We start from the raw sequence: 26,619 nt of genomic DNA, 5'->3' as shown, positions 1-26,619 counted from the left end.
AGGGTCGGCAACCTTTCAGAAGTGGTGTGCCGAGTCTTCATTTATTCACTTTAATGTAAGGTTTCACGTGCCGGTAATACATTTTAATGTTTTTTTAGAAGATCTCTCTCTATAAGTCTGTATAGTATATAACTAAACTATTGTTGTATTGTAAAATAAACAAAGTTTTCAAAATGTTTAAGGAGCTTCATTTAAAATTAAATTAAAATGTTGATCTTACGCCGCCGGCCCGCTCAGCCCGCTGCTGGTCTGGGGTTCTGTTCATCTAGGCCAGCAGCGGGCTGAGCGGGGCCTGAGGCCGGGACCCCGGCTGGCAAGGGTCCGGCAGCCAGAACCCCAGACCGGCAGCGGGCTGTGTGGGGCCGGTTGCCGCAACCCCAGAATGGCAGTAGGCTGAACCTGGCTGCCGGACCTGCTCAGCCCGCTGCCGGTCTGGGGGTCCTGGCCCTGCCCACATACAGTGGGTACCTCCCTTCTCCCTGGTTCTGGCCCCTTCTCTTCCTCTCTCTGCACTGAGCTGAGGGTGGGAGTGGACTGAGCACAGGGCTGGGGGTGAAGGGTCTGGCCAGGAGCTGGAATGAGTGAGGGGGCCCAGGGTTGGGGCAGGAAGTTTGGGTGTGGGGCACTTACCTGGGCAGCTCCCATTTGGTGTGAGGGATGCAGGTGGGAATGGGGGGTGGTGGCACAGGAGCTCCCATTTGGTGCTCAGGGTGGGGGTGGGGATGTGGTGGGGGTGCAAGAGCCAGGGGCATGTGAGGGAGGTGCAGGTGTCAGGGAGGGGGGGGGGGGGCTGGGTATGTGTGGGTGTGCCAGAGTCAGGGCTGGGGTCGTGGGTGTGTGTGAGAAGGAGTTAAGCAGAGGGCTGGGTGTGTATGAGGGGGGTACAGGGCTTAGGGCAGAGGCCTGTGTGTGTGTGTGCGGGGCTCAGGGCAGAGGGCTGGGGTGTGTGTGTGTGGGGGGGGTCAGGGCAGGACATGCCCCTATTCCACCCCACCCCCAAGGTCCTGCCCCCGCTGCTTCTCTCCCTCCACTGGGAGCAGCGAGCATACTGACTCTGCTCCTTCCCAACCCCCTCCCTCGCAAGGGCCATCAGCTGATTGGCCAGCAGGGACGGAAAGGCGTAGGAGGGGCAGGAACCCAGCACACTGCGGGAAGAGGCAGGGGAGGTGGCAGGACCAAGCTTCTGCCCCTTGCTCCCGCCGGGGGCGGGGCAGGGGGCGTGAAGGGTGGAGAAGAGCGGGCCAGGCTGGGCAGGATTTTTAATGGCACGCTCTCAAAGGCCCCATCAAAAGGACATCTGGGGAGATTGGGGATGGCAGGAGAATGAAGGGAGAACATTTTGCTTACCGAACTGCATTCTTTGGTGTGTCCTAGGAGGTCTGTAAGCCCTTTGGTAGTTAAATGGCTACTCATTGTCTGTAAGGCTGAGACTTAGTGTATTTTCTCCATAGTGCTGAGATAAAGATACCCAGAGAGCAAAGAACCATTTTTGTGTCCTTGAGGGTGTGTAATGATTCATCTGTTTGCTCATTAAGGTTATTACCCTCAGAAGTCAAATCCTCCATGTTGGATTGGACGTTGGGAAATCCAGAGAATTGGAGCCATGAGGGCTGCTTCATAACCATAGATGCTTCCATCAAGCAGGAAGCTGTATTTGTTGCATCTACTGATGGACGCCTGGAAGGCAGATCTGGCTATCAAATTACCATCTTTGATTGATGTCTGTGTTCTCGCAGCCCTTTGTTGGTGAATTCCAAAAAACGTATTTTCATTAATACCATCATCCATTACCATCAAAGCCTGGTAGTTTGCTGAGACGAACTGTAAACTTGCTAAAGTTAAGCTCCTTCCCCCAAAGAGGTCTAGACATTGGCCTTTGTCTGTAGGTGTAGAGCTAGGTTAGTGCTGCTCGTTTCTTTCAGTGACAATGTGCATCTAAGAGTTTGGAGCAGGGTGGGAGAATGTGTATTCCACCCCTTTTAGCTGGTACAAAGTATTTTTTCCTCTGTTCTTTTCAGAGTGAGTGCACAGGTGGCTGGAGTGTGTCAGACCATGATGGCCTATTCTAAGATGGGCTCACTGATTTGCAAGTGCCACTGTACTAAAGACCCACACTCTGCAAAATATTCAGTAGCTTATGAGGGGTGGGCTGTGCTTCCTTGAGGGGGCTCTAGAGCATATACATGCGTCTCCTCAGGAGGTTCTGGATTTGCCTATAGTAGTCAGGTGCTGGTGCCTCATCTGGGGAGGAGGAGGATGATGATGATAACCCTGCAGGGGCAAGTGGGTCCAGCTGATCAAGTGGTTCCTGTTTCACAGCATTCCTGAGTCGGTTGAAGTTCCTCTCCCTGCCTAAATGTCATCAGGATTTGGGATGTCTCATATCTGGGTCCCAAGGCCCCTAGTAATGCCATTGGGAAGGTGAGACACTGTACCTCAGGATGGCACCTTGTAACCCCGATATTCATTATTCATATATGGTTTAATATTTCATACAAAGCCTGCCATGTAAGCCATCACATGAAAGGTCATCATCTGCTGAACCCATTCTTCTGTCCAAATAGGTACATCATTAGTATGTATAGAGCTATGAGGTTATGCTTTATGGTTGTTACTAAAACATGCTGTAAGTTTGCTAGTGGCATGCCAAGGATCGCTGTCCAGATGGGTGTTGACCAGCCATTAATCAATTGTGAGACTTAACTAGGCAAGCCCCACATAATGGGAACTGATCCATCACTGAGACTCAGGGGCTGCTTGTTCACTGTAACTCAGCAAAGCCCACCAGGACATGCCTGGGCTAGTGTCTGCCAGGCACATGGGCTAAGGGTATAAAATAAGAAACAGTGCAGCATAAGGGGGAAACTTTCTCCTCTACCACCTATGCTGGAAACAATCAGGGCACCAAGATGATGATCAGCTGAGAAGACTGGTCCAGACTTCAGGAGAGAAGTCTGTGCATTAAGGACTATATCATCTAGTGAGTGAGACTATTGCTTGATTCAAATCTTATTTATAGAATATAGATTAGGCACTTATTTTTATTTTCTTTGGTGACCATCTTGATCCTTTTATGTCTACCACTTAAAATAACATTTTTGTAGTTAATAAACCTGTTTTATATTTTGCCCCAAACAGTGTGCTTTGCTTGAAGTGCTTGGGAAACAAGGCATTCCACTGCCTGTGGGTACCGATCCTATAGGTGTGCTCCAAGCTTGCAGACAGGCTCAGATTCCCCACAAAAACACCCGCTAAAGAGCAGGTTGGGAATTTCTGTACAATAGGACACCCACCTTGGACAGGGGGAGTCAAGTTGAAATTCCTGCCCCGCCTTATTTTGGAGCAGGGACTTGAACTCATATCCACCACACAGTGCCCTAACTATTGGACTACCTCAGATGGACGGGGCTGGATCTTTTGCAAATCTCCCCTGCTGAAGCTGTTCTACTTTGTATAATACACTTAAATATTAATTGGGTGGTGAGAGTAACTTCATAATTGAGTGGCTAGAGCACTCTCTTGGGGGAGATAGTTTCCAGCTGCACTTGAGTGAACACAAATATTTTATACAAAGCAGGAGAGATGATAGAGTAGGGTTGGAGGAGACTTCAGGAGGTCATCTAGTCCAATCCCCTGCTCAAAGCAGGACCAACTAAATCATCCCAGCCAGGGCTGTGTCAAGCCAGGCCTTAAAAACCTCTAAGGATGGAGATTCCACCACCTCCCTACGTAATCCATTCCAGTGCTTCACCACCCTTCTAGTGAAATAGTTTTTCCTAATATCCAACCTAGACCTCCCCACTGCAACTTGAGACCATTGCTTCTTGTTCTGTCATCCACCACCACTGAGAACAGCCTAGTCCCATCTAGATTAAGACACCAATCACTCAGGGGGCTAGACAAAAGGAAAGTGATCAGTACTGGACAAGTTATTGCCAAACAGTTCTCAGTAGTTACATAATAAAGTACAGCCTAGCACCTTGTGTGTCTTCCTGCAGTGTCTGGAACAAAGGGTAAATGGGATGACTCAGGTAACCACAGGCTGATTAGCTTGACATTGATATCAGATAAAACCAGGGCAAGGCTAACACAGACACAATTAGTAAAGAATTAAAAGGATGGTAGCACACATGATACCACTCATCATTTAATGGAAAACAGGTCTTCTGAAACTCATGTGGGTTTTATTTTTTTGTTTACGAGATTACAAGTTTGGTTAACAAAGTGCATTAACATAATAGACTTCTGTAAGAGTTGACTTAGCACTATACAAAGTCAATATGTAATAAGTGGTCTAGCTGATAGCTTGCAAATCATCAAAAGGGAATCTTCATCTTGTCAGAGAAAAACTCAGTTCTCACTTTTTGATTGGGTGCAGCAAAGTCAGATACTTTATTTCTCAAGCAATTGCAGAGAGGGAGGGAGTGCGCTAGGACACAGGGTTTCCTCCTCCTAGGCAAGTCTCTTTACAGGTAAACAATTACAGCCAGCATTTATACCTTTTGTTACATACAATAATAAGCAACAGCTGCATTTTGTTTATATATAGGTCATCTTCATCTCTTATTTTTCTGACTTATTTAGACTCTAGTTTACACTCCACCTTATCGTCACAAGGTCTCAACAACTTCTCACACAGTTCTTTTCCACTCGCCTTACACAATCCTCGCTTCTACAAATCTCGCGTTATTAGGGTTATAGCTAGCCTAACTCTTGCTAACAAACCGTCATGCATTAAAATTCCCTACAAATCCCTGTCAGTTCTTTCTCTACTTCCACAATCTCATGAGGGTGCTTTTAGTGGGGTCTCCACAGAGACCTGTTCTTGGTCCAATGGTATTTAATATCTCTATCAGTGATCTGGAAGAAAATATCAAAGCATTGCTGATAAAGTTGGGGGAGTGGAAAATAATCATAAGGTCAGGGCTGTTCTGCAGAGTGATCTGGATCACATGGTAAGCTGGGGCTTACTTGAACATGTGATTGTAATACAATTAAATGTAAGGTCATACTTATAGGAAGAGAGGCTCTATTCTGGACGTCAGGAACTCAGAGAAGGACTTAGGGAGGACATAGTTGATGAACAGCTGAACATTAACGCAGTGTGATGTGATGGCTAAGAAAGCAAATGCAATCCTTGCATGTATAAATAGAGAAATATCAAGAAGAAGTAGGAGGGTGTTATCACTGATGCCATTACTGCAATACTGTATCCAGTCATGTCCACACTTTAAAAAGGATGTTAACAAATTGGAGAGTATTCAGAAAAGAGATACAAGAATGACCGGAGCTTTGTAAACTTACCTTACAGGAAGAGAGTAAAAAAGCACAATCTATTTGGTTTAATAAAAAAGGTTCAGAACTGACGGTGTCAGTCTATAAAGTAGTTACATAGTGTGAAGATTTCTGATACCGGGCACTGTAGATAGATAAATTCAGGCTAGCAATAAGAAATTTTTTAAATCAAGGTTGGATGTCTTTTTAAAAGAAATGATTTAGCTCACCCTGAAGTTATGGGCTTGGTGTAGGAACCACTCATTGAAATTCTGGGGCCTGTGTTAGGCAGAAGGTCAAACTGGATGGCCATAATGCTCTCTTTTGGTCTTAAAATCTAGTAACCTGATGGATGGCCTTTGAGTGTATTCTTCATCTAAAATTATTAGCCAAAAATTGTGTTAAAATACTCAGACTGTGGGTTATGTGCAAATTGTTCACGCCAACTAGACACCTTTAATCTGTGTGGTTTTGATCAGCTATGTAACAGGGTATCGGTTCTATTTACCCACCTAATTGAAAGGAGAGCAATGTTTGGAACATGTTTGGATGAATAATCACTTGTGCTAAATTTAATGAGACATTTGAGATTCATTAACATTTTAAAATGCCCAGCAGCTATCCAGATAGTCAGACAGCCTTACTCCAGGAATATTTGAGATCACTTTCACCTTTCAACTAGTTGTAATACTACTGAGAATGGACAGAATATTCTCCTTTTGATAACTCCCTTTAATGTTAAGGACCATATTCCTTTATGCACTGAGGAACAGAAGAGGGAAAGTACAAAGCTTAGGTATCGCTCAAGCCCTCCTCTGTGTGTGGAGGGAAGTGCCTTTTTCTAAAAGGAGTTAGGGATGACTACATGACTCAAATGGAAAATTCATGAGTTGGTAATGCCATCTCTAACTCACCTACAGAAAGGCTTATATTCAAGGAGAATAAATGCGTTTTTCCTTTTATAGCAGACTTTGCTCAGTATTTTTTATTAAAAGAGCACAAGATCAAGGTTTTTTGTTTTATATTAACTGTAAGGTTCTCACTGATTTATAATCATCTCTTTGAAAGCAACTGTTTTCCTCAAACTCTTTCCTCATATGTGCATATTTCTTACTTTAAAATGACTGCTGGTCAGTTTGTATATACTCAAAAAAACCTGATTTTTTTTTTCCTCTCAGAGGAAATGTTAGTACATTTGTCATTCATAATATGGAGCCCTATAAAATGAAGTTAATACAAAGGTGTTAAGTCAGATGTTGGGCCTATCAAACTCAGGTTTCCTGGTATCAGATCATTTGGTTAGCAAGTGGTGTCTAATCCAACTCAATTGTTAATTGTTGCTGATATTTATAATGTTGATAAGCTGCCAGTTACTATTCTGTGTCATTTTGATACAGAACTACAGTTCAAATGTAGGTTTTTATATACAGCACTAAACTGTCTACATGTGCTTGTGTCTAATCCTTTGGAAAGTCCAAAGTCCACAGTGGTGTAATCACAAAGCTTCTGCGATAGACAAAGAATTGTTTGTAGTGAAAGAACATACATATCAGCTACATTCAAATGATTATTTTATTACCATATATTATGTTTTACAAACATTACTGAAGGTCAGTAAGAACACTACAAAAACATACCCTAACCCAAGAAATGTATTGCATGGCATGTGCAGGCATAGCAAATCAGAAGTAAGAACTTAAAGCAAAACAAGCCAAGAAAACTGGTACAAAAAATGGATAGTAATACTGATTAACAATGGGTTATATCTTACTCATAACAGAACTGGAGGGCTAATGAAAAAAATCAAAAATTCCTGGGCACTTTTGAAGTAGTTTGGTGTAGATTAATAGTTCACTAACACCCAGTCATAATCATGGGTTTGTTGTAGGCATAGCTACAGAAAATAAACTGATATTATGTATATAACAAAACTAATGTCTATAATAAGGCAGTACACTAGTACTGCTGCTTCCTTGGCACTTAGTGGTAGAACAAGTTTTTGGTTTAGCTAGACTGAGCAGATACATTTTTATTTATACTGATGTAAAAATGTACATTATCCCTTTGAATCTTTCAGTTTTACAGAATTTATAAGATTGTCAAATTCATACTCTTAAAAGTGATGCACTAACGAGAAATGCAAGCTGTTCTAGAAATTGGTTAAAACTTACCTTAAATTAAAAATTTAAATGTTAAAATGTGAATCCAGAGGCTATTAAATCAAAACTTTGTTTTCAGTGTGAGATCACTAAGTTTGAAACATTTAAAAATTTCATTTAGTGTCCCAAGCTAATTTCTTTTTAGGGCTTTCCTGAATAATGTAGAGTATTAATACAAGTTATTTCCCTGACATTCATTTCTCTCCCTTGGTAACTTTATTTAAAGGAACTGGTAAAGTCATGCATCTGAAATTCTACAACTAAATTTGATATTCTGTCTAGCAGATCATATTACACTATAGAAGGAAATTAGTTTTACTCATGGAGAGTGTGTTTCAAAGAGGAAATCAAAGAAATGGGATGAAAATCTAATACACAGTATTTAGCTTTGTAGTTATTTCAGTGCAGATTGCACAAATGGTGAAATGAAACCTCCCCCATTGCATTTTCAACAATTTTGCAAAATATTCTCTCCTCAAGTTAAAAAACTCCAGTTGCCCTTGTATTAAACAATATGAACACCAACCAGGAGGATGTTGGTTTATTTTTGTTTCCTTTTTAACAAACTGTCTACACTGTAAATTTATATTATACATAACAAACGTAAACATTTCATCTTTATATATATGATGTAACACTTTAAAATTAACTGGTTTAAAATATTTTACAGACGTTTTATTATATATGAACTATACAGCACACAAGAGTATGCAATAATTTGAACATATACATGTTTCTGTATTTTTCCATTATGCTACTATTTTGCACCAAACATTGGTGTCTACAATTCTAACAGTTCTCTCAAATAAAAAAAACCCCAAAGCAATATTTTTAGCTTTTCTGAAAACAAAAAAATACAAAAATCCTTTTCATTACAAGGAAAATCTTTCTGAACTTGAACTAATTTTTTTTTTCATTTTTATATTTTGCACATAGATCTCTTTTCAAGTGGGGTCACAAACAAAAAAAATCACTTCTTTTCCTTTAGAGTGCAATTTATCAGGGATAACATTTAATAATAGCAGACCCTCTCTTCCCCCTGCAATGTTAAAAACTGCAGCCAATCAAACTGACTATCAGTGAAGACATTTTTTACAAAAGTAAACCTCAATACCATTTACTATTGAGAAAGCTCTTTCCCCATAATTTAAAAGTTAACCCTTTTCAATATCAATTTTAGTGAAAGTATTTGCATAGAGCAGCCTTGTACTTTTATTTCTGAAGAACATTACAAGTGTTTTAACACAAGATAAGGCACATGTTTTTCAGCACTGAAATCAAACTAATCTTGAGGCATCCTCCCCCTGCAAAATCTGTTGTTTTTACCCTGTTTTACCTCAAGAAAGCAGACATGGAGTACAGAACAACAAAACCCTTTACTTGAACTAAGTGTAAAACATTTACATCTCCAGATAAGTGTTACAACTCTGCAGACTCAGAATTGAGTCCAATTTGAAACAGCCACTGCTAAAAACTTTATAGAGAAAAGAAAGCCAATAGCACTGTATATGTTAGTTAAAAGTTCACACAATGTCAATGACTAATGGTTAATGTTTTCTAAAACAAGCTTCCTTTCATAAATAAGGTAGCTAAATTGTGAGGCACTTAAGATTGACAGTAAAGGAGGAATGCAATGGATTTGCTTCTATAAAACCTAAAATTGCATATCAAATCCTTGTTTTAATCCATTGATTAAAGTGCTAGAACTGGAAATTAAAACAAAAGGAGCTAAAACAACAGGTAATTAATTGAAGGAAAGAGCTTGTATACAGTAAAAAAATAAGTGCTTTTGATGCTCTTAATTTTAGATCATTCTTTTTAAATTTTAATTTAAAAAAATGAAATCTGGCAATAATCCAAGAGTGAAAACATCTTCCTTTGTGCCATTACAAGTAAGGTTGTCAAAGTGCCCATTTATTTTCTAAATAATAAAACCATTTGCCTTATCTTATGTTCTACAATGTGATATATGTAGTACATAATCCATATTGCAGCAACAACACATTTTCAATCTGACTGACAACAGCGCATGCACACTTTTAGTCAAAGTATAGTTCCTATTTCCACCCCAAAAAGGTTTTGGATTACATATCCTATTGGTATATAGTGCAACTAGCCTCAACTTATCAAAATGTATCTGGGGCTTTAAAGCCCAGTGTTCATAGCCTTATCAAGCGCTCCTTCACAGGCCAAACTGACATCCATCAAAAACCAGAGATGGGATATTGGCTTAATTACATAAATCCACTGGATGCCAAATCTGGGAAAGGTCTGGATTTTGTCGAATGATGAAGAGGCTGAAGGTGTGTGGCAGTCTGTGTGTTACTGATGACATCTAACTGAGAGGGATATGCTTCATTTACGTTTATTCCATCGAAACCATTTTGGAACTGAAAAAAAAATATGCAGGGGTTACTGACTGCTTTCTTTAAAAACTTCAAAAGCATTTAGTGAAATGCACAGGTAAGATTAGAGATCTCTAGTTCTAAAATAGACAGGGACTCTTTCTGCATTTTCTGGCTAAGCTTCTGGTGGTATTTATTCACCCCCCCCCCCCCACACACACACCAACCCCACTCCGATTGTGAAAGTAATGCTTCTTCTATAGGGAGCAGAAACTAGTCATGATCAGCTAACCTAGTGCCCCAGGTCCACAAAGTGACTCAGGTGCCTAAACCCAAGATTTAGGCACCACTGCAGTCCACAAAACCCATGCTAAGTGGCTATCTAACCATGTAGGTGTCTAAACTTACTTGGTGGCTATATTTTTGCTGTAAAAGTCCCCAAGGTGCCTAAGTTTCTGTAGGTGCCTGGATGCCTAAGACAGGACTAGATCTTAGTTCTTTGACATAGGACTTGACCAAATTGGCACATTAATGAAACGTTAATGTTCATCAGCATGGTACCCACAACAGCTAGAGCACAATAGGCCAGTGTAGGGTAGATTCATACCCTACCTTGCCACAAACTAAATACTCCTGGAGACCAGCCCTTTGCATTATGGCTGGGGCCAATAGAGATACACAACATATTAGAGCGTGAAGAGGGAAGTACAAAGGCACAGTAAAACAGTCATGTTTAACATAATAAGCAGAAGTCACAGCACAGAAGGCAAACTCATGGTCCTGTCAACAAGACTTCAGTCTATAAACTACAGGCAGGGATTGTCTTTACTACAGGTGTGCACAACATCAAGCACAGATGGATCTTGACCCCTGATTGAGGCATCTAGGCACTACTGCAATACAAATAGTAAATCAAACCATTACCACACTGGGTATGTCTGATATCTAAAGGGAATTGTCTAGCTATTTCTTTATTGTTGAACTTATTAAAATATTTCAATCACTAAAATATTTCAATCATACCTTTCGATAGAAGTTTTTATGTGATACTCAAAGGATTAAAAGCTTAATACTGTATATAGAAAAATCCTATACTGTGTCTGATAGCAACTGTGTGTCACCAAATCCACAAGAGCTATCTATGGGAAAGAAAAGAACTCACCCCCCCAAATAATACATTTTTCATATTTCCATACATCTCAAAGATGACCCTAGTTAGGGGCAAGAACTGCTTTTGCTTAGGACAGAGTTTGTGGACTTATGGTATTCCCCCACCTCTCTCCTTCCCCCAAAATTAAGATTACACAAAGATCACAGGCAATATTTTAGGATTATGAAAACTTTTCTGGCATCTAAAATTAAAAAAGGAGTTGGCCGTTCCAGGAATTCTGAAACTGGTTCTGAAGAATTAATTATCAAACTTCTGAAGTAGTAAAATAAGCTTAGTGGTTGTTGAATGTAAAGCATTCTTAAATGGCACAAGACTCAAGTATTTCATTTGATATACAACAGATATTTAAGACGTTAAAAGTTTATTTTTCCCTATTTACTCAAGACTGTTTGGGGTACTTTTTTTTAAGCAAAATATTAATAAGAGTTGCTATATATAAATATATTTTGGTTCTGCACTGCAAATCTGCAGTATGCCTTGAAACTTGTTCAATTCTAACTTTTTAGTAATAAAACAGAGTTTTTACTCTGATTACTAATATTGCATGGGTAAATCCTGATTTCTGTGGTCATTTGCAAATAGAACACACTGGACTAGTGAGAAATGGAAAGTTAAGATCATGGGCACAATCCTACTTTTGTTGAAGTTAATGGGGGTTTTGTCACTGACTCCAATGACAGAAGGAGTAGACACCTACCGGTAGGTCTTGAAAGTTTCTCAAAGTCAGATTTTTAGTGTGATTTCCCCCCCACCCCCACTTCACTTGTGGAAAGCATAACCTACTTCAACACTACCAATTTCCCCGTCAAGAATGTTACAATTTCAAAATCCACTTAAGGTCATATTTTTGAGTGTGTGGTGGTGGTCAGCTTTTATGGTTCTTCCATGAGTGCGTATTCAGTTCATTTATAAATTGGAATGTACCCCACTTAATGTAGCTGGATTTTTTGAATGAATGATCATTACCACATCTAACAAAATCAAGTGAGAGTGCTGAAAAGTTATTAGTCTTGATATTCTGCATTTCAGCAATTCTCTTCAAAACCTCCCCCCCCCAATATCCCCCATGATTATTTTAATCAACTGATGTAATGCTTCCTATCATTTTACAAAAATCATTATATGCACAAATATTCCATATATTCGTGGAAAATAAAGCAAAATAAAATCCTTCTGAGATAGATGCTTCAATTCTCTTTAGAAATACTCACAGAATCGCAATCAGAGACAGGGGGGAGGGATAGCTCAGTGGTTTGAGCATTAGTATGCTAAACCCAGGGTTGTGAGTTCAATCCTTGAGGGGCCACTGAGGGATCTAGGTTTAAAAAACAAAAACAAAACTGCCTGGGGATTTGTCCTGCTTTGAGCACGGGTTGGACTAGATGATCTCCTGAGGTCCCTTCCAACCCTGATAGTCTATGGAAATATCTACTAAGTCACTAGCTATCCCCCACCAGGACAGGATTATTTCAATGTTCTTCATTAAATCCATTTTGTGGTGAGATCACTTATTAATATGTGCATTGTCTGGTAGACTTTGCTGAGCATATAGTAGTAATTAGCAGGGGGGAATAGTCCCTGTTTATTAAAAGGACACTGGTCTTACAACCACTGGAAGAACTTTCCAAAAGTTGTGGTAGATTCTTAATCACTGGAAACTTTAAAATCAAGTTTGAAGAAGTCCTATGGCCCGTGTTATGCAGGTCAGACTAGATATGCTCAGGGTATGTCTACACTGCGATAAAAAACCCATGGCACTGAGTCTCAGACCCCAGGTTAGCTGACTCATGCTCACAAGGCTTAGGGGACAGGGGCTACAAAATTTAAATGTAAACATTTTTGGGCTCAGGCTGGGCCATGATATAAATATATTTTAACATAGCATTGTCCTGGTTGCTTGTCTCCCTTTGATGCATTAACATTACTACAAAAAGGAGAAAAATCAGAACACAGTATTCTAGTGGTTTAGCCATTTTCATGGCCTAACAACTAGATTTAATTTTAACTATATATAATGACAGTACATTTTGTTAGTACTGTGACAATCCACTAAAGTACTCTGGCATGATATTTTTGCTGAGGAATGGAAGAAAAAAATTCTCAAAATGAAGTAACAAAAATGAGGAATAATTAGAGTGGCTATGAGTATTATAGTAAGAAATTAACAACCTACATGTTAAAAAGAAAAATTAAATTTGTTATTAAAAATAGGCATCAACATAACAATGCTCAAGCATATTTGTGTAAATGACAATCCTGTACTATTAGAAGGGGATGAAGTTGGATGACGCAGGAGATGCTTTCCAACACTATTATCTAGGACTATGAAGGATTAATAGCACCGACTAGAGTGAGACATAGTGCAGCCAAGTGTTGTGTAAGCTTCCTTACTGAACTTTGCCAAAGTATCTTCATGCTATTCCAGTCTTGGGTCTCTCAAGCAAAAGCTACTAATCTTGCAGAACTGTGCTCAATTTTAAAGGAGGTTTTATAATTCTATAATTATATTTTATTTAATTAATGAAAGAATTAAGAAAGGTAACAAGTCTTCATTTTACTTCTGATATGATGTTAATATAGACTGTACATTTTCTGACTGTATTCTTCTTCCTTGCTCTGTGTATGTTAAATGCCAGTTAATGCTTTAATTCAGAAAATATCTATTCATGTGCACAAGCATTTGTAGGATCATGGCCTTAGAACAAGGGTAGGCAACCTATGGCAAGCATGCCGAAGGCGGCACGGGAGCTGATTTTCAGTGGCACTCACACTGCCTGGGTCCTGGCCACCGGTCCAGGAGGCTTTGCATTTTAATTTAAATTTTAAATGAAGCTTCTTAAAGATTTTAAAAACCTTATTTACTTTATATATAACAATAGTTTAGTTATATATTATAGACTTATAGAAAGAGACCTTCTGAAAACGTTAAAATGTATTACTGGCACGCGAAACCTTAAATTAGAGCGAATACATCAAGACTTGGCACACCACTCCTGAAAGGCTGCCGACCTCTGCCTTAGAAATATACACTCTTTGGAAAAAGAATCATGTGTCTTTGTATTACATGTCTAGCACAACAGGGGCCCAGTCTTGATTAGTGCGCCTGGGCATTATTACAATACAATTTAAATGCACTGCAATGCAGATAGCTGCTATTACATTCAAAGAATTGTCTTGAAATTGGAAGTTTTTCTTCCAAAGCTGCTAATGTACTCAATTATACCCAGGAAGAAGAATTTTGCTGACAATGTTGTCTGAAGAATGGCTACGCTATTTTAATGTGTTACATTATTTTGTTTTGCACTCTCCTCGGCAAAATATGGATATGCGTACCATTTACAATGTTCAGATAATTCTTCCTTTCTGCTGCATATAAACTGAACAAAAAGGTAGAGAAGACCTGATTTTTTAAAATCAGTAACTTGAGGAACAGGAAATAATTGTTCTGATATTTTTCTGCTGCCATATTATTCTCCTTTGACTGAGGTGCAATATAGCTAGTGACTCCGCACATTCAAAACAATTAGCACATAACTCCTAGTTTAAATCAGAATTCATTCCTGGTTTTTCTTACATGTGCCCTAAAGATCAAACTTTTCTGTGGAATTAAGATATGCTTCTGAATAATCTTTTCACCCTTTTAACAGTTTTCTCTTTTGGAAGTTTTTTAAACTAAAAATTGTATACTCCTAAAGAAAATAAAATTGTGTTTTTATAGATAGGTGTATCTTAAAATAATTTATGTCCATGCTCTGCTTTGAACTTCCTGCGCTAGGGTAATTAGTCCCACCAAGCAAGGCCTAACCAATATTTAATTTTTATTTGTGTGCGCACATCCTATTTATGTAACTTGTGTTAATTTTTGTCATATTCTTAACATTGCAGCTTTTAGAGCAAAAGAAATACTTTAAATTTTTACAAAAGTACATGTCTAACATATTTATAAGTCTTAGTTCTTAAAAATGTTGTGGTATTTCATGGGTAAAATATGTATAGGCCAGTTTCGCATCTTAACGGTGCACCACATGTTGCTGCACAGTTTGAAACCTCTCACAATACCTGCATGTATGTAGGACAGGGATTCATACGATTCCATGCAAGTTATGTAAAACTAGATATTTGTATCTTTAAATATATTAAGCAGCGAGATGTTGATTTAACAGAAGCTTTGTACTGTAAGAATCCAAACAATGAAAGTTTACCTTTCATATTCTTAAAGTACGATAGATCTATGTATGGTTAAAATGAATTGACAATGAAATGTGCCAGACAATTGTACTGTCAGCAATCTATTTACCTACAAAATAGATACAAGCATACTCCAAACTTCTGCCACTCTGCTCAGCCTTGGCCTGGAAGAACTAATTCTAGGTTTACTACAACTGCATCAGTTTCAAATCCAATGACTTAGTTGATAATAGGTTCTGTATCCCATAAACCATCTAGTTTCCTGCTAAAAACTATTATAACATGCAAGACAATTTAACAATGACCTTTATCATACCTTATTTAACAATAGTTGTTGACCCTCCATCATAGACTTATACTGCATTTGATCCATAGAGTTGGGTTGAGTTTCTGGAACACACTGGTACATAGACACAGCACCTGCATAGCATGTTTGAGGAGTTACCATAACTGACTGAGAGTTTATTCCACACTCTTGATTCTCGGGGACTTCTTGTGAACAACTGAGAAAATCTTCCAAACTTGAAGAACCAGGATAGGTTGATCTGTCAAAACATCCTATTGGGAAATCTATTTGGGTAAAATTAGAGAGCTGTGGCACCAGGGTTGTGGGCTGTTTATAAGGCATAAACTCCTGCCTACATGCATGAGGTGCACAGTTGACTTCTGATTTGTAAGCAAACTCTTGAGTAGTGCCATGCATGTCAGAAAAAACATATTGCACTGGCTGTTGCTGTGAATAGCTAAAAGGCACACTACCACCAGAGTTCCAATTTGTGAACATCCCATTGACTTGCATATGCTTCATCTTCTGACATAACTGCTGTTGATGCTGCTCAGCCATCTGTTTTTGGTGCTGATTACATTGCTGCTTATCCAAATGTTGCTGTACCAAACAGCTAGAGTTCTGAACCATTGTCTGTTGCTGATGGCAACCTGAATACAAGAAGTCAGGCTTATTATTTAGGGAATCCTGAACATAGGTCAGGATTTCATCAGTTATGTCGATGTCTCCAATATCATCCACACAAGAAAATTCTGTTTTAAAAAACTCCTCATCCTGCTGAATACATTTTATATCTTCAAAGTCAATACCCAGACTTTTCATGATGTTGTACAATTCGCTATTTTTATTATCTTGAAAGAGCCCTGTGCTGTCTTCAGTAAGCATTAAATTACTTTCCTGGGGGCAGTTGGTTTGCTCCTGTTTCAAGATGTTATTTCCAGTTGGTAAGAGACTATCCTGCCAGTCACTGCTAAGAACATTGCCCAATTCATCACTGGTGTCCGTAAAGAAGTTTCTCTCAAAAGAAAGTTTATCTGAAGCGGGAGGACAATGATATACAGATTCATCTTGCCTTAACATGGCACCCAGAAGTGAGTCTGGATTAACATATTCTTTATGTAGTGTAGCTTTGGCAGGTTCTTTCCCGGGTGTGTTTTTAATCTGCAAGGGATCCATTAGGCTAGGCAAAGGGAAGGTTACCTCATACAACACAGCCTCACCAGTTGCAAACATAAAAGGAAGCTTCATGTTTCGCTTCCGTAAATGCTCTGTCCCTTCTTCTTCTCTGAAATTGACAAAAAAAAACAGTACTTTATTACGGTATTATAGTAATTACAATAAAATAGTATAGTTCTATTTGTTTCCTAGAATTGAAGCATTAGCAAAGTGAACTATTCTATTTGCAGGCACTTAAAAAGTGCCAGTCACTGAGGAATCTGGCTATTAAAACTTAACTCTAGTGGGTAAAATGAGCAACAGATCATGATGTAAGGGGTTTATTTACTGTAATACTTCCACATGTTAAATCAATATTATGTGTGCAATTCAATATACCTAAATGACATACTTCATATTCTACTATTCTTGACTTGCAGGGAGCATGGATCTTTCAGCACTGAATTCTCTTGGTATTTTTCATTTCTCAGTGTCAAGTAAGTGTTGGGTTTGTATGGATAATGCTAAATAATAAGTGGAATGGAATTCAGTATGTACTCTCCTGAAGTTAATTCCTATGAGTAGTATATGTCGTCTCTGCAGCTGCAGTTGGATTTCTTCCAAGACAAAAGGAGAGAAAAATAGAAGTAGGGTGGATGGAACCATCTTGTGCATTTGTTTCATTAAATTTACTTCCTGAGAGAAACACAGGGGCATCTGCCATAATCAGTGTGGCATACAATTTGAGATATCAAGGGAGGGATTTACAGATGGAATTATTGCAACACTGACAATTTTTAACTCTTAAAAAAATAAAACAAAGCTTTTTGCAGCATGTAGAGAACATTCAAAAACAGAAACATTACCCCCAAATCCCTGCATCTTAATAAGATCTATGTCAGATGGTAGGTTGGGAGTTTTCAAGCTAAACTGCTATACTGTAACAGTTACTTACGTAAGAGGTCTCTGTGTTGCAATGACATAATCAGGTCTTCCATTTTTGTAGATCAGGCGTGCATTTGCTTGAACCCAGGCCCATCGTTTATCTTTGGTAAGAAGTCTAAACACAGTCATGCCACTCTCTCCAGTTTTTATCACTAGAATTAAAAAAGGTCAAATATACTGCTTAATATTTTTTCCAGTTAAGAAATAAACAAGAAAACTTAGCATGTTATATAAATTATTCCACTTGAAAAGCAATTTAAGTCTCCAATTAACTATTAGTATAAAGTTAATAGTATGCTTCCATATTACAGAATTATGTTCTCAATAAACCCACTGACATGCAATAACCAAACCCATATGATCTGCCTGCCAAGAAGCTTTACTTTGGCTATGGGTAAATACAAGAACAAAAATCACAATGAATTCTAAGATATTCATGTGACACTGACAAACCAGCACAGTTTAAAATGAATTAGCCAGTCCACCTGCCTGTAACCTTTAAAGGCATGTCAAGAGGCACTGCAATGTAATCAGGTCAATTCAATTGTGTGCTAGTATCAAAGCGATGTTAAATGGGCTAGCAGACACCAGCCCATTCAATTATGTTGATAAGAGAACAAGGAAAATGTTGATGGAATTGTTTTTGTCTGTCTGTATTCTGTACGCAGTCAACCAATCTTAAGATCAAACATATGTATATACTGTATGAAACTAATGATATTACCTGCACTGTCTTCAATTATCTATCTCTGTTAAAATGAATGGCCGGCCATTACCTTATGTAAACTAATGTAACTGGATTATTTGCATATGGATGGGAAGTAAAAGGTTAACTTCAAAGCAAGTGTCCTTCGTTTAACAATGGAAATTCACAAGCTGTCTGCATTACCTAGTCTTCCTCAGCAGGTGAAAACCCATGCTGCCTCAGTGATACTCACCAAGCTGTTAGCAGCTATAAGCAGCAGCACTGTGAACGATCCTGCCTTCTCTGATCGGTGGAACTCTAAACAGGGGGGGAGTTTTGAGCCACTGGACTGAGATCCCCAAAAAGCTAATTTGGGAAAGCCTTGAGAGACTTATGGACATTAGCAGACATTACATCTCTGCTATCAACTGGGCTTATATATTCTGATACAATTGTAATGTATTTTATCTGATTTTAACCTTTTTAACAACATTTATTTTATTACTAAATCTGTAGTTAGTTTACTACAGATTGGCTACCAGCGTTGTTTTTTGGTTAGATCCTGAAGTATCCAGTAACCTGGGGTGCGTGACCAAAACCTAATGTGTGTTAGTTTTGGTTTTAATAACCTTACACCATAAAGTCCAGTTTCCCTGGGTGGTAAGTTGGGGCTGGAATGCCAAGGGGACGTTCTGCTGAAAGTCACTCCAGGCACTGAGACAATTCAGTACAACCCTCCCCAGTATTTAATGGCACCATGGTCCATTATTTCGCCAGTAGCAGGGACTGCTAAATACAACAGCACATAAATGACGAAATCCAAAACTCTGTTCTAGCAGAAAGGAAACTGCAATTACAAAAAACACAAAATAAAATGAAAAACAAGACCACCACACACAGAGGATTTGCTTTGAGTCTAGGCTGGGTCATGGTTAGATGTTTTATATCTCTAATATGATGAAAATAGTATAACAGTGAGTATTTCAAATACAGTTTTCAGATGCTCTCTCAAAAAGTCTATCTGCCACTGCTTCATCTTGCGATCCAACTGTCACTTTTATAGTACATACAGTGGTAAAATAATTGCATTCCTAGACACAAGCAGAACTGCAAACTTTTACTTTTTTATTTTGCAAGAGTCCCTAATAGAAAAAAATCTATTTTATAAGGAGGCATTTAATATACTTAGCACCAGAGTGGGGAAAACCAATAGGGAAAAATTATTCCACGTCTTCCCTGAACCTTCTCCCATTTTAAAAACCAAATCTTTTGAGGTTCTGAAATGTTTGAAATAATTTTCCCTTCAGTGCCACCATTTCCAATCCTGCTCTCAGCCAGAAATTGGAAGTAATGAAGCTACTTTTGTAATATTTACATTCATTGCATGATTAGATTTGATTGAGTGTGCCACCAAATTGTTCTTTAAGGCTCCCAAGCCTGCAAGCTGATCTGAGTGGGCAGAGCTGGCAAATTATTAATGGGGCTCTGAACAGACACAAGGGTCCACTTACACATGTGAGCTTGCACAGGTCAGGGAGGACTGTGTGCCTACTGGTCACCCCTTTGGGTGAAAGGATGGGGGATAGCTAACCAGTTTGCTTTAGAAATGATCAATGAAGAGTAGGGTCTAGGTGATTTACTACAGACGTCTAAGGGGATAGCAGGAAATTATTAAACATTACCTCCAATGAAGAGTAAAAGAGAAGTGCCTGTGGGTCACAGCAAGTTCTCAATTTAGCCTCTTACAGGAAAACTATCTTAAAATTCATCTCTCTAAGAAAAGTTGCTGAAATAGCAGCAGTTGGGCTGTGGGGAACAGGAACTGTGAACAGCAGGATATGACAGGAACTGGGATATTTAACTAAAATGGGTGCAGACAGGAATATTAAATATTTCTTCTTCTAGTATAAACTTGTATGCAGCAGAAGGACATGTACAAAGAAAAGTGTTTATTTTGTAAATGACTAGATCAGTGGTTCTCAAACTTTTGGATACTGGTGATCCCCTTCACATAGCAAACCTCTGAGTGTGACCCCCTAATAAATATATTAAAAAGTGTTTTTAATTTAACACCATTATAAATGCTGGAGGCAAAGCGAGGTTTGGGGTGGAGGCTGACAGTTTGCGACCCCCCTCCCATCCATGTAATAACCTCACAACCCCCTGAGGGGTACCGACCCCCAGTTTGACAACCCCTGGACTATATTAATTTTGGTTATGTTTCAGAACATTCTTTAGTATAAATGTAATCTTTGCTTTGTTTTAGCAGCCTGCTTCACAGATGGCAAATTACACTTACTTCGGATATGATTCTCAGCACAATGAAGCATATCAGCTGCATGAACAAACTGATATCCTGTTCCTCTCATACACAGCTCTGCTTCAGTGTATCCCAGCACAATTTTTCCTCTGAAAGACAAGAAGGAAAACAAACTGTAGCACTACTGGTGTATCAATGTACAGTATGAACACAGGAATTAATCAGTCAGGGCTAAACATTTCTGCTACAGCAGAGTATGTCATCAGTATTTACAATAAAGATTCTATGCAAGATTTTATGTGATTCTTCTTACAAAATTTAGCAAATACATCATGAGCCATACAGCTTTTATTATTTACCTAAGCTGACTTCAGAATACGGAAATGCTTCCACAAAATGAAACTGGATTTCCAAAAATAGATATTTAAAGTTACACTTCTAATTCTGTATTTTGTTATGTATCAGCAAATAAGTGGGGTAATTTTGAGAACTACTGTGCAAGCAGTAGCTCCCATTTACTGTAACGGGACCCCCTGGTCTGCTTGGCACTTTTTTTGTGTGCGTGCAAATCAAGGCATGTTTTACTGGTAGGTGCTAAATATGGCATTAAACTTCCCCCCTAACATTTCCTTACTAGTTAGATAAGTATTCTGGGCAATTTTCTCCATCTGTTCTAGCCAAGGGTGTATTCAAGAATATGCCACTTATGTTACTGAAGTGTCTGCGGATGCTCATAGTGTAATTAGGTGGTCTGTGAAGACATGCTTCCCATTGAATCAGAGTCAGCAAAAGGAGGCTGGCACTGCGTGTTCTAGTTTTGCAGCACAGATGCCCACAATGTCTCTGAACACCCCTTCTCTTAAAAAAAAAATTTAAACATCTCCTTCCTCCAGGTATTAAAGACCTCTTCCATCTTCTGCATTTCATGCCAGCTGCCACTCACTTGAGCTGCTCAGTGTGAGAGTGCACGCGAACGCCACTGTACTAAAGGGAACACAAGAGTTGTGCTGGCAGTAGCACCATGCTCCATAGAAGTCAACAGGAGTCTGTAAGAGCAGCAGGAGCAACAGGATATCATCAGGAATGGGGAGGAAGAATGGAAGAGGCAATAATTTTGAAGGAGCTGGGGGTATCTCCCAGAGAGTTAGACAGTGAAATGCTCAGTGGAAGGAAAGACTGGGGAGAAAGACATCTGGGGCGCAAATGGAAGATGCAAATAAATGGGGAATCCAAAGAAAGGAAGATGCAGTAGAAAGAAAAAGGAAAGAGGTGTGGGTAACAAAAGGAAGAGAGAAAATAAAAAAGGAAAGGAAAGGAAACAGACAAAATAAAGAAACCGTTTGTGAATAAAAAAAGACAAGAAAAATAGGAGATGGAAGGTAAAACACTAATAAATACAAAAACAAAAATGGAAAGGAAGAGATGAAGATAGCAACCTCATGGCTAGTAAATTTTACTTCTCTTTTATATATTCATATCTACTTTTCTTTACTGGGATTAGTAGTAGTTGGGGGAACATAGGAAAAGCATACTCATATACTGATAGAAAGGGTGGAGAATAATCTGGCTGTACATTGTACACCATGGGTCCAGGGGAATCTGACCAGGGTTACCCAATCATAAATGGGAGGGAAGATTTAAAGCATTGAGAACACTGAAAATCTGACCTCAGAAAGGGAGGGAGAAGGGAAAAAACTCAGGAGAGGCCAGAGGATTTTATCTTGTAGGAGGAATCAACTTAGTGGGCTTTTTGCCATTCTTGGGGCATGGTTGTGCTACGTTGATCTAGAAATCTAGTAGGGTTTTTTTTGTTTTTTTTTTAAATGAACACAAAATAATGGTTTGGAAACTGGTCCAAAGCACTGTGCAAAACAGTTATTTCATGTGGTTAATTTCTGTATAATTTTGTTTCACTTATAGCTAATTTGCAACAATCACATTTCCACAGTAGTTTACATCTATTTGAATTGAAAAGGTAGCTGTCTGTAGTGGAGGAGGAGAAGGAGAAGGATGTGATGAGATGCTTTGATTTGGGTGAACTTCATCCTCATCAGTGGACAGTATTCTAAATCATCCCTTCCAGGGGCTACTTTGATCCCTAATTCCTAGAGATACTTCTGAAGAGCTATTTTTTGTTTTGATAATGCTCAGGAGACAGGTATTATCAAAGTTTCTGAAGAGGATATCTGTAGACAGTACCCTTTCTATCTACAAGTGCTTTATATCTTCCAGCAGTGGAGGAGAAAAACCTAATGACAAAATACTACTTACCACCCCAATACACAATCACCTCCAATGCTCACCTAAAGGTATCCATTTAAACACTTTAAAGGTGCAAAGATCTATTTCAGCTGCAAGTGTACAGGGAAATGTAACAAGCTATGTAGACAACCGTGTACCTACTTTGCATCACAGCCTGTAGGTGTGAAGTCCAGTTTGTGTTTAGTTCTGAAAATGAAGTTTTTGGTTCGTATCTCAAGGATGGATGGGGGCTGCAGTGGGGTAGCCACTGAAAACAAAGCCATCTGAGGAGAGACAGGAGAGCCATCCTTCCCTTTCTTGTTCTGTCCATGAAGAAACTTTAATCGCCCTTGAAAATTCATGGCCTTCAGATGAGGAAAATATATAGTGATCACAGATTAGAGAAATATTTATGCATCAATTTATTTAACACACTTCTCTGAAAAGTGGCACTTATTTAACTTCCATCACATTCACGCTTCAGACCTTAATTAATATTAAAAAAATTAATTAAAAAAATAAGAGTTATGCTGCTATACTTCGATGCCTGTCATTTAGAAATCTATTACCCCATAAACCCATCTCAAAAAGCAAACACAGAAAACCTGGTGTAAAACAGAACATCACTAGTAAACAAAAGCTGCATTGTTTTGAACTCTATGTAAGCGGAGATGGATTCAGAGAATCTTTTATTTTATTCCTAGGCCCCATTACCACCATTCTCTAGTTTTATACACTTTAGGCAATAGTGGAAGCCTTTATATAATTGTATACTCACCAAGAACCCAGATGAATTATCCAGGAGGCACCGTAATCTGCAGACAAAGTTTCTTTCCATAAAGGAAGAATTCTCTGGAGGAAGCTGTTCTGGCTTATAATAGGCTGCTGGCTGTGAAGAGTCATTATCTCCTGCAGGAAAAGATTATTTATAAGGGTTATTTTTAGAGAAACACCTAGTGAAGGCTATCTATAACAAATGATCTTCCGCCCCATAAACAAAATCTCAGGTCATGACCTGAACATGAACAATGTAAATTGGAAACATCCTCAAGACCTACATTGACTGCACCACTAGAAATGGTTTAAATATCAGTTCTCCTGATAGGATTGTGTTTAACTGTTTATCATACTGTAAAATTGTGTCTAACACCCCTCCTTTTTTTAAGTTTATGATTCAGATTTTGAAGCAGTCTTGGAAAATTAGATTTCTCCATGGACAGTGTCCACACTGCCTTATGGGTGGGATTTTCAAAAGGGAGTTTGGCAGTCAACTCCCATTTATTTTCCTTGGGCACCTAACTCCGAGTCCTTTTGAAAATCCTACAGCATTTCCTGTTGATGCCTAGTATTGCATTAAGAAATCACAACTCTCCAAGCATCTAACAAAATCCAACAGGAAAAGTGCCACAGATCAGCTGCTCTGTTCAGTTGTGCATACTGCCACTTATTAAATGTTTATTTTTATAGAAACATTCTCCTATTCATATATTGTGATGTCTCAATAGCAGGTGCAGAATACAGAAATGACAAAAGCAGCAAGATTTGTTGTGTACAGTGCTGATCATGAAATCAGTGTGTAGTTCTATCCATCAGAAGCATGTGCAACTTTAGGATGTGTAACTGAGGTGGTAAAACGATACTGTGTTGGCAATTTAGGATAACTATTTGCTGGGGAAGTGACATTCAGGCATTAATTTATACTTCAACTGTTAAGGTCCAAGAAACATAATGCAAAAACATTGCATCAATAACATGCAAACTGACCGTATGATCTGCATGATTTTACACATTACAATTACGGTACTATGTCTGTTCAATGTCAGTTAATGAAGTACTCTTTGCAGACAATATATACATACATACACACGCACACACACCCCAAACTGACCTACCAAAATAATTCATATGAACATGTGCAATTGAGAAAATTGCCACACACTTTTCCCTATAAGAACATAAGAACATAAGAAAGGCCATACCGGGTCAGACCAAAGGTCCATCTAGCCCAGTATCTGTCTACCGACAGTGGCCAATGCCAGGTGCCCCTGAGGGAGTGAACCTAACAGGCAATGATCAAGTGATCTCTCTCCTGCCATCCATCTCCATCCTCTGACGAACAGAGGCTAGGGACACCATTCTTATCCATCCTGGCTAATAGCCATTTATGGACTTAGCCACCATGAATTTATCCAGTCCCCTTTTAAACATTGTTATAGTCCTAGCCTTCACAACCTCCTCAGGTAAGGAGTTCCACAAGTTGACTGTGCGCTGCGTGAAGAAGAACTTCCTTTTATTTGTTTTAAACCTGCTGCCTATTAATTTCATTTGGTGACCCCTAGTTCTTGTATTATGGGAATAAGTAAATAACTTTTCCTTATCCACTTTCTCAACATCACTCATGATTTTATATACCTCTATCATGTCCCCCCTTAGTCTTCTCTTTTCCAAACTGAAGAGTCCTAGCCTCTTTAATCTTTCCTCATATGGGACCCTCTCTAAACCCCTAATCATTTTAGTTGCTCTTTTCTGAACCTTTTCTAGTGCTAGAATATCTTTATTGAGGTGAGGAGACCACCTCTGTACACAGTATTCGAGATGTGGGCGTACCATGGATTTATATAAGGGCAATAATATATTCTCAGTCTTATTCTCTATCCCCTTTTAATGATTCCTAACATCCTGTTTGCTTTTTTGACCGCCTCTGCACACTGCGTGGACATCTTCAGAGAACTATCCACGATAACTCCAAGATCTTTTTCCTGACTCGTTGTAGCTAAATTAGCCCCCATCATGTTGTATGTATAGTTGGGGTTATTTTTTCCAATGTGCATTACTTTACATTTATCCACATTAAATTTCATTTGCCATTTTGTTGCCCAATCACTTAGTTTTGTGAGATCTTTTTGAAGTTCTTCACAATTTGCTTTGGTCTTAACTATCTTGAGTAGTTTAGTATCATCTGCAAACTTTGCCACCTCACTGTTTACCCCTTTCTCCAGATCATTTATGAATAAATTGAATAGGATTGGTCCTAGGACTGACCCTTGGGGAACACCACTAGTTACCCCTCTCCATTCTGAGAATTTACCATTAATTCCTACCCTTTGTTCCCTATCCTTTAACCAGTTCTCAATCCATGAAAGGACCTTTCCTTTTATCCCATGACAGCTTAATTTACGTAAAGAGCCTTTGGTGAGGGACCTTGTCGAAGGCTTTCTGGAAATCTAAGTACACTATGTCCACCGGATCCCCCTTGTCCACATGTTTGTTGACCCCTTCAAAGAACTCTAATAGATTAGTAAGACACGATTTCCCTTTACAGAAACCATGTTGACTATTGCTCAAGAGTTTATGTTTTTCTATGTGTCTGACAATTTTATTCTTTACTATTGTTTCAACTAATTTGCCCGGTACCGACGTTAGACTTACCGGTCTGTAATTGCCAGGATCACCCCTAGAGCCCTTTTTAAATATTGGCGTTACATTAGCTAACTTCCAGTCATTGGGTACCGAAGCCGATTTAAAGGACAGGTTACAAACCTTAGTTAATAGTTCACAACTTCACATTTGAGTTCTTTCAGAACTCTTGGGTGAATGCCATCTGGTCCCGTGACTTGTTAATGTTGAGTTTATCAATTAATTCCAAAACCTCCTCTAGTGACACTTCAATCTGTGACAGTTCCTCAGATTTGTCACCTACAAAAGCCAGCTCAGGTTTGGGAATCTCCCTAACATCCTCAGCTGTGAAGACTGAAGCAAAGAATCCATTTAGTTTCTCCGCAATGACTTTATCGTCTTTAAGCGCTCCTTTTGAATTTTGATCATCAAGGGGCCCCACTGGTTGTTTAGCAGGCTTCCTGCTTCTGATGTACTTAAAAAACATTTTGTTATTACCTTTGGAGTTTTTGGC

At 38.9% G+C, this 26,619-nt stretch overlaps 1 protein-coding gene and 1 long non-coding RNA gene across 2 annotated transcripts in view; one reads left to right on the top strand and one right to left on the bottom strand.

Moving 5' to 3' along the window:
• LOC120397729 overlaps window positions 1-20,741 on the top strand; it is a 29,304-nt gene extending 8,563 nt beyond the window's left edge. Inside the window, exons 2-3 of the long non-coding RNA XR_005593961.1 lie at window positions 17,019-17,075; window positions 20,475-20,741. This is a non-coding gene — a long non-coding RNA (uncharacterized LOC120397729). The remainder of the gene's footprint in view (window positions 1-17,018; window positions 17,076-20,474) is intronic.
• Window positions 6,829-26,619, bottom strand: part of AHR (aryl hydrocarbon receptor) — a 101,772-nt gene continuing 81,981 nt past the window's right edge. The window contains exons 6-11 of the mRNA XM_039524092.1: window positions 23,488-23,618; window positions 22,872-23,074; window positions 20,508-20,617; window positions 17,534-17,675; window positions 15,454-16,708; window positions 6,829-9,823 (exon numbers count right to left, since the gene is read on the bottom strand). Of these exons, the coding sequence (XP_039380026.1) occupies window positions 9,668-9,823; window positions 15,454-16,708; window positions 17,534-17,675; window positions 20,508-20,617; window positions 22,872-23,074; window positions 23,488-23,618 (1,997 nt within the window). The 3' untranslated portion in view covers window positions 6,829-9,667. The remainder of the gene's footprint in view (window positions 9,824-15,453; window positions 16,709-17,533; window positions 17,676-20,507; window positions 20,618-22,871; window positions 23,075-23,487; window positions 23,619-26,619) is intronic.

This window comes from Mauremys reevesii, linkage group 2 (assembly GCF_016161935.1).
Source record: "Mauremys reevesii isolate NIE-2019 linkage group 2, ASM1616193v1, whole genome shotgun sequence".
Classification (NCBI taxonomy): domain Eukaryota; kingdom Metazoa; phylum Chordata; order Testudines; family Geoemydidae; genus Mauremys; species Mauremys reevesii.
Note: the sequence above shows the minus strand (reverse complement) of the source record. Positions and strands in the feature narration are given on the sequence as shown.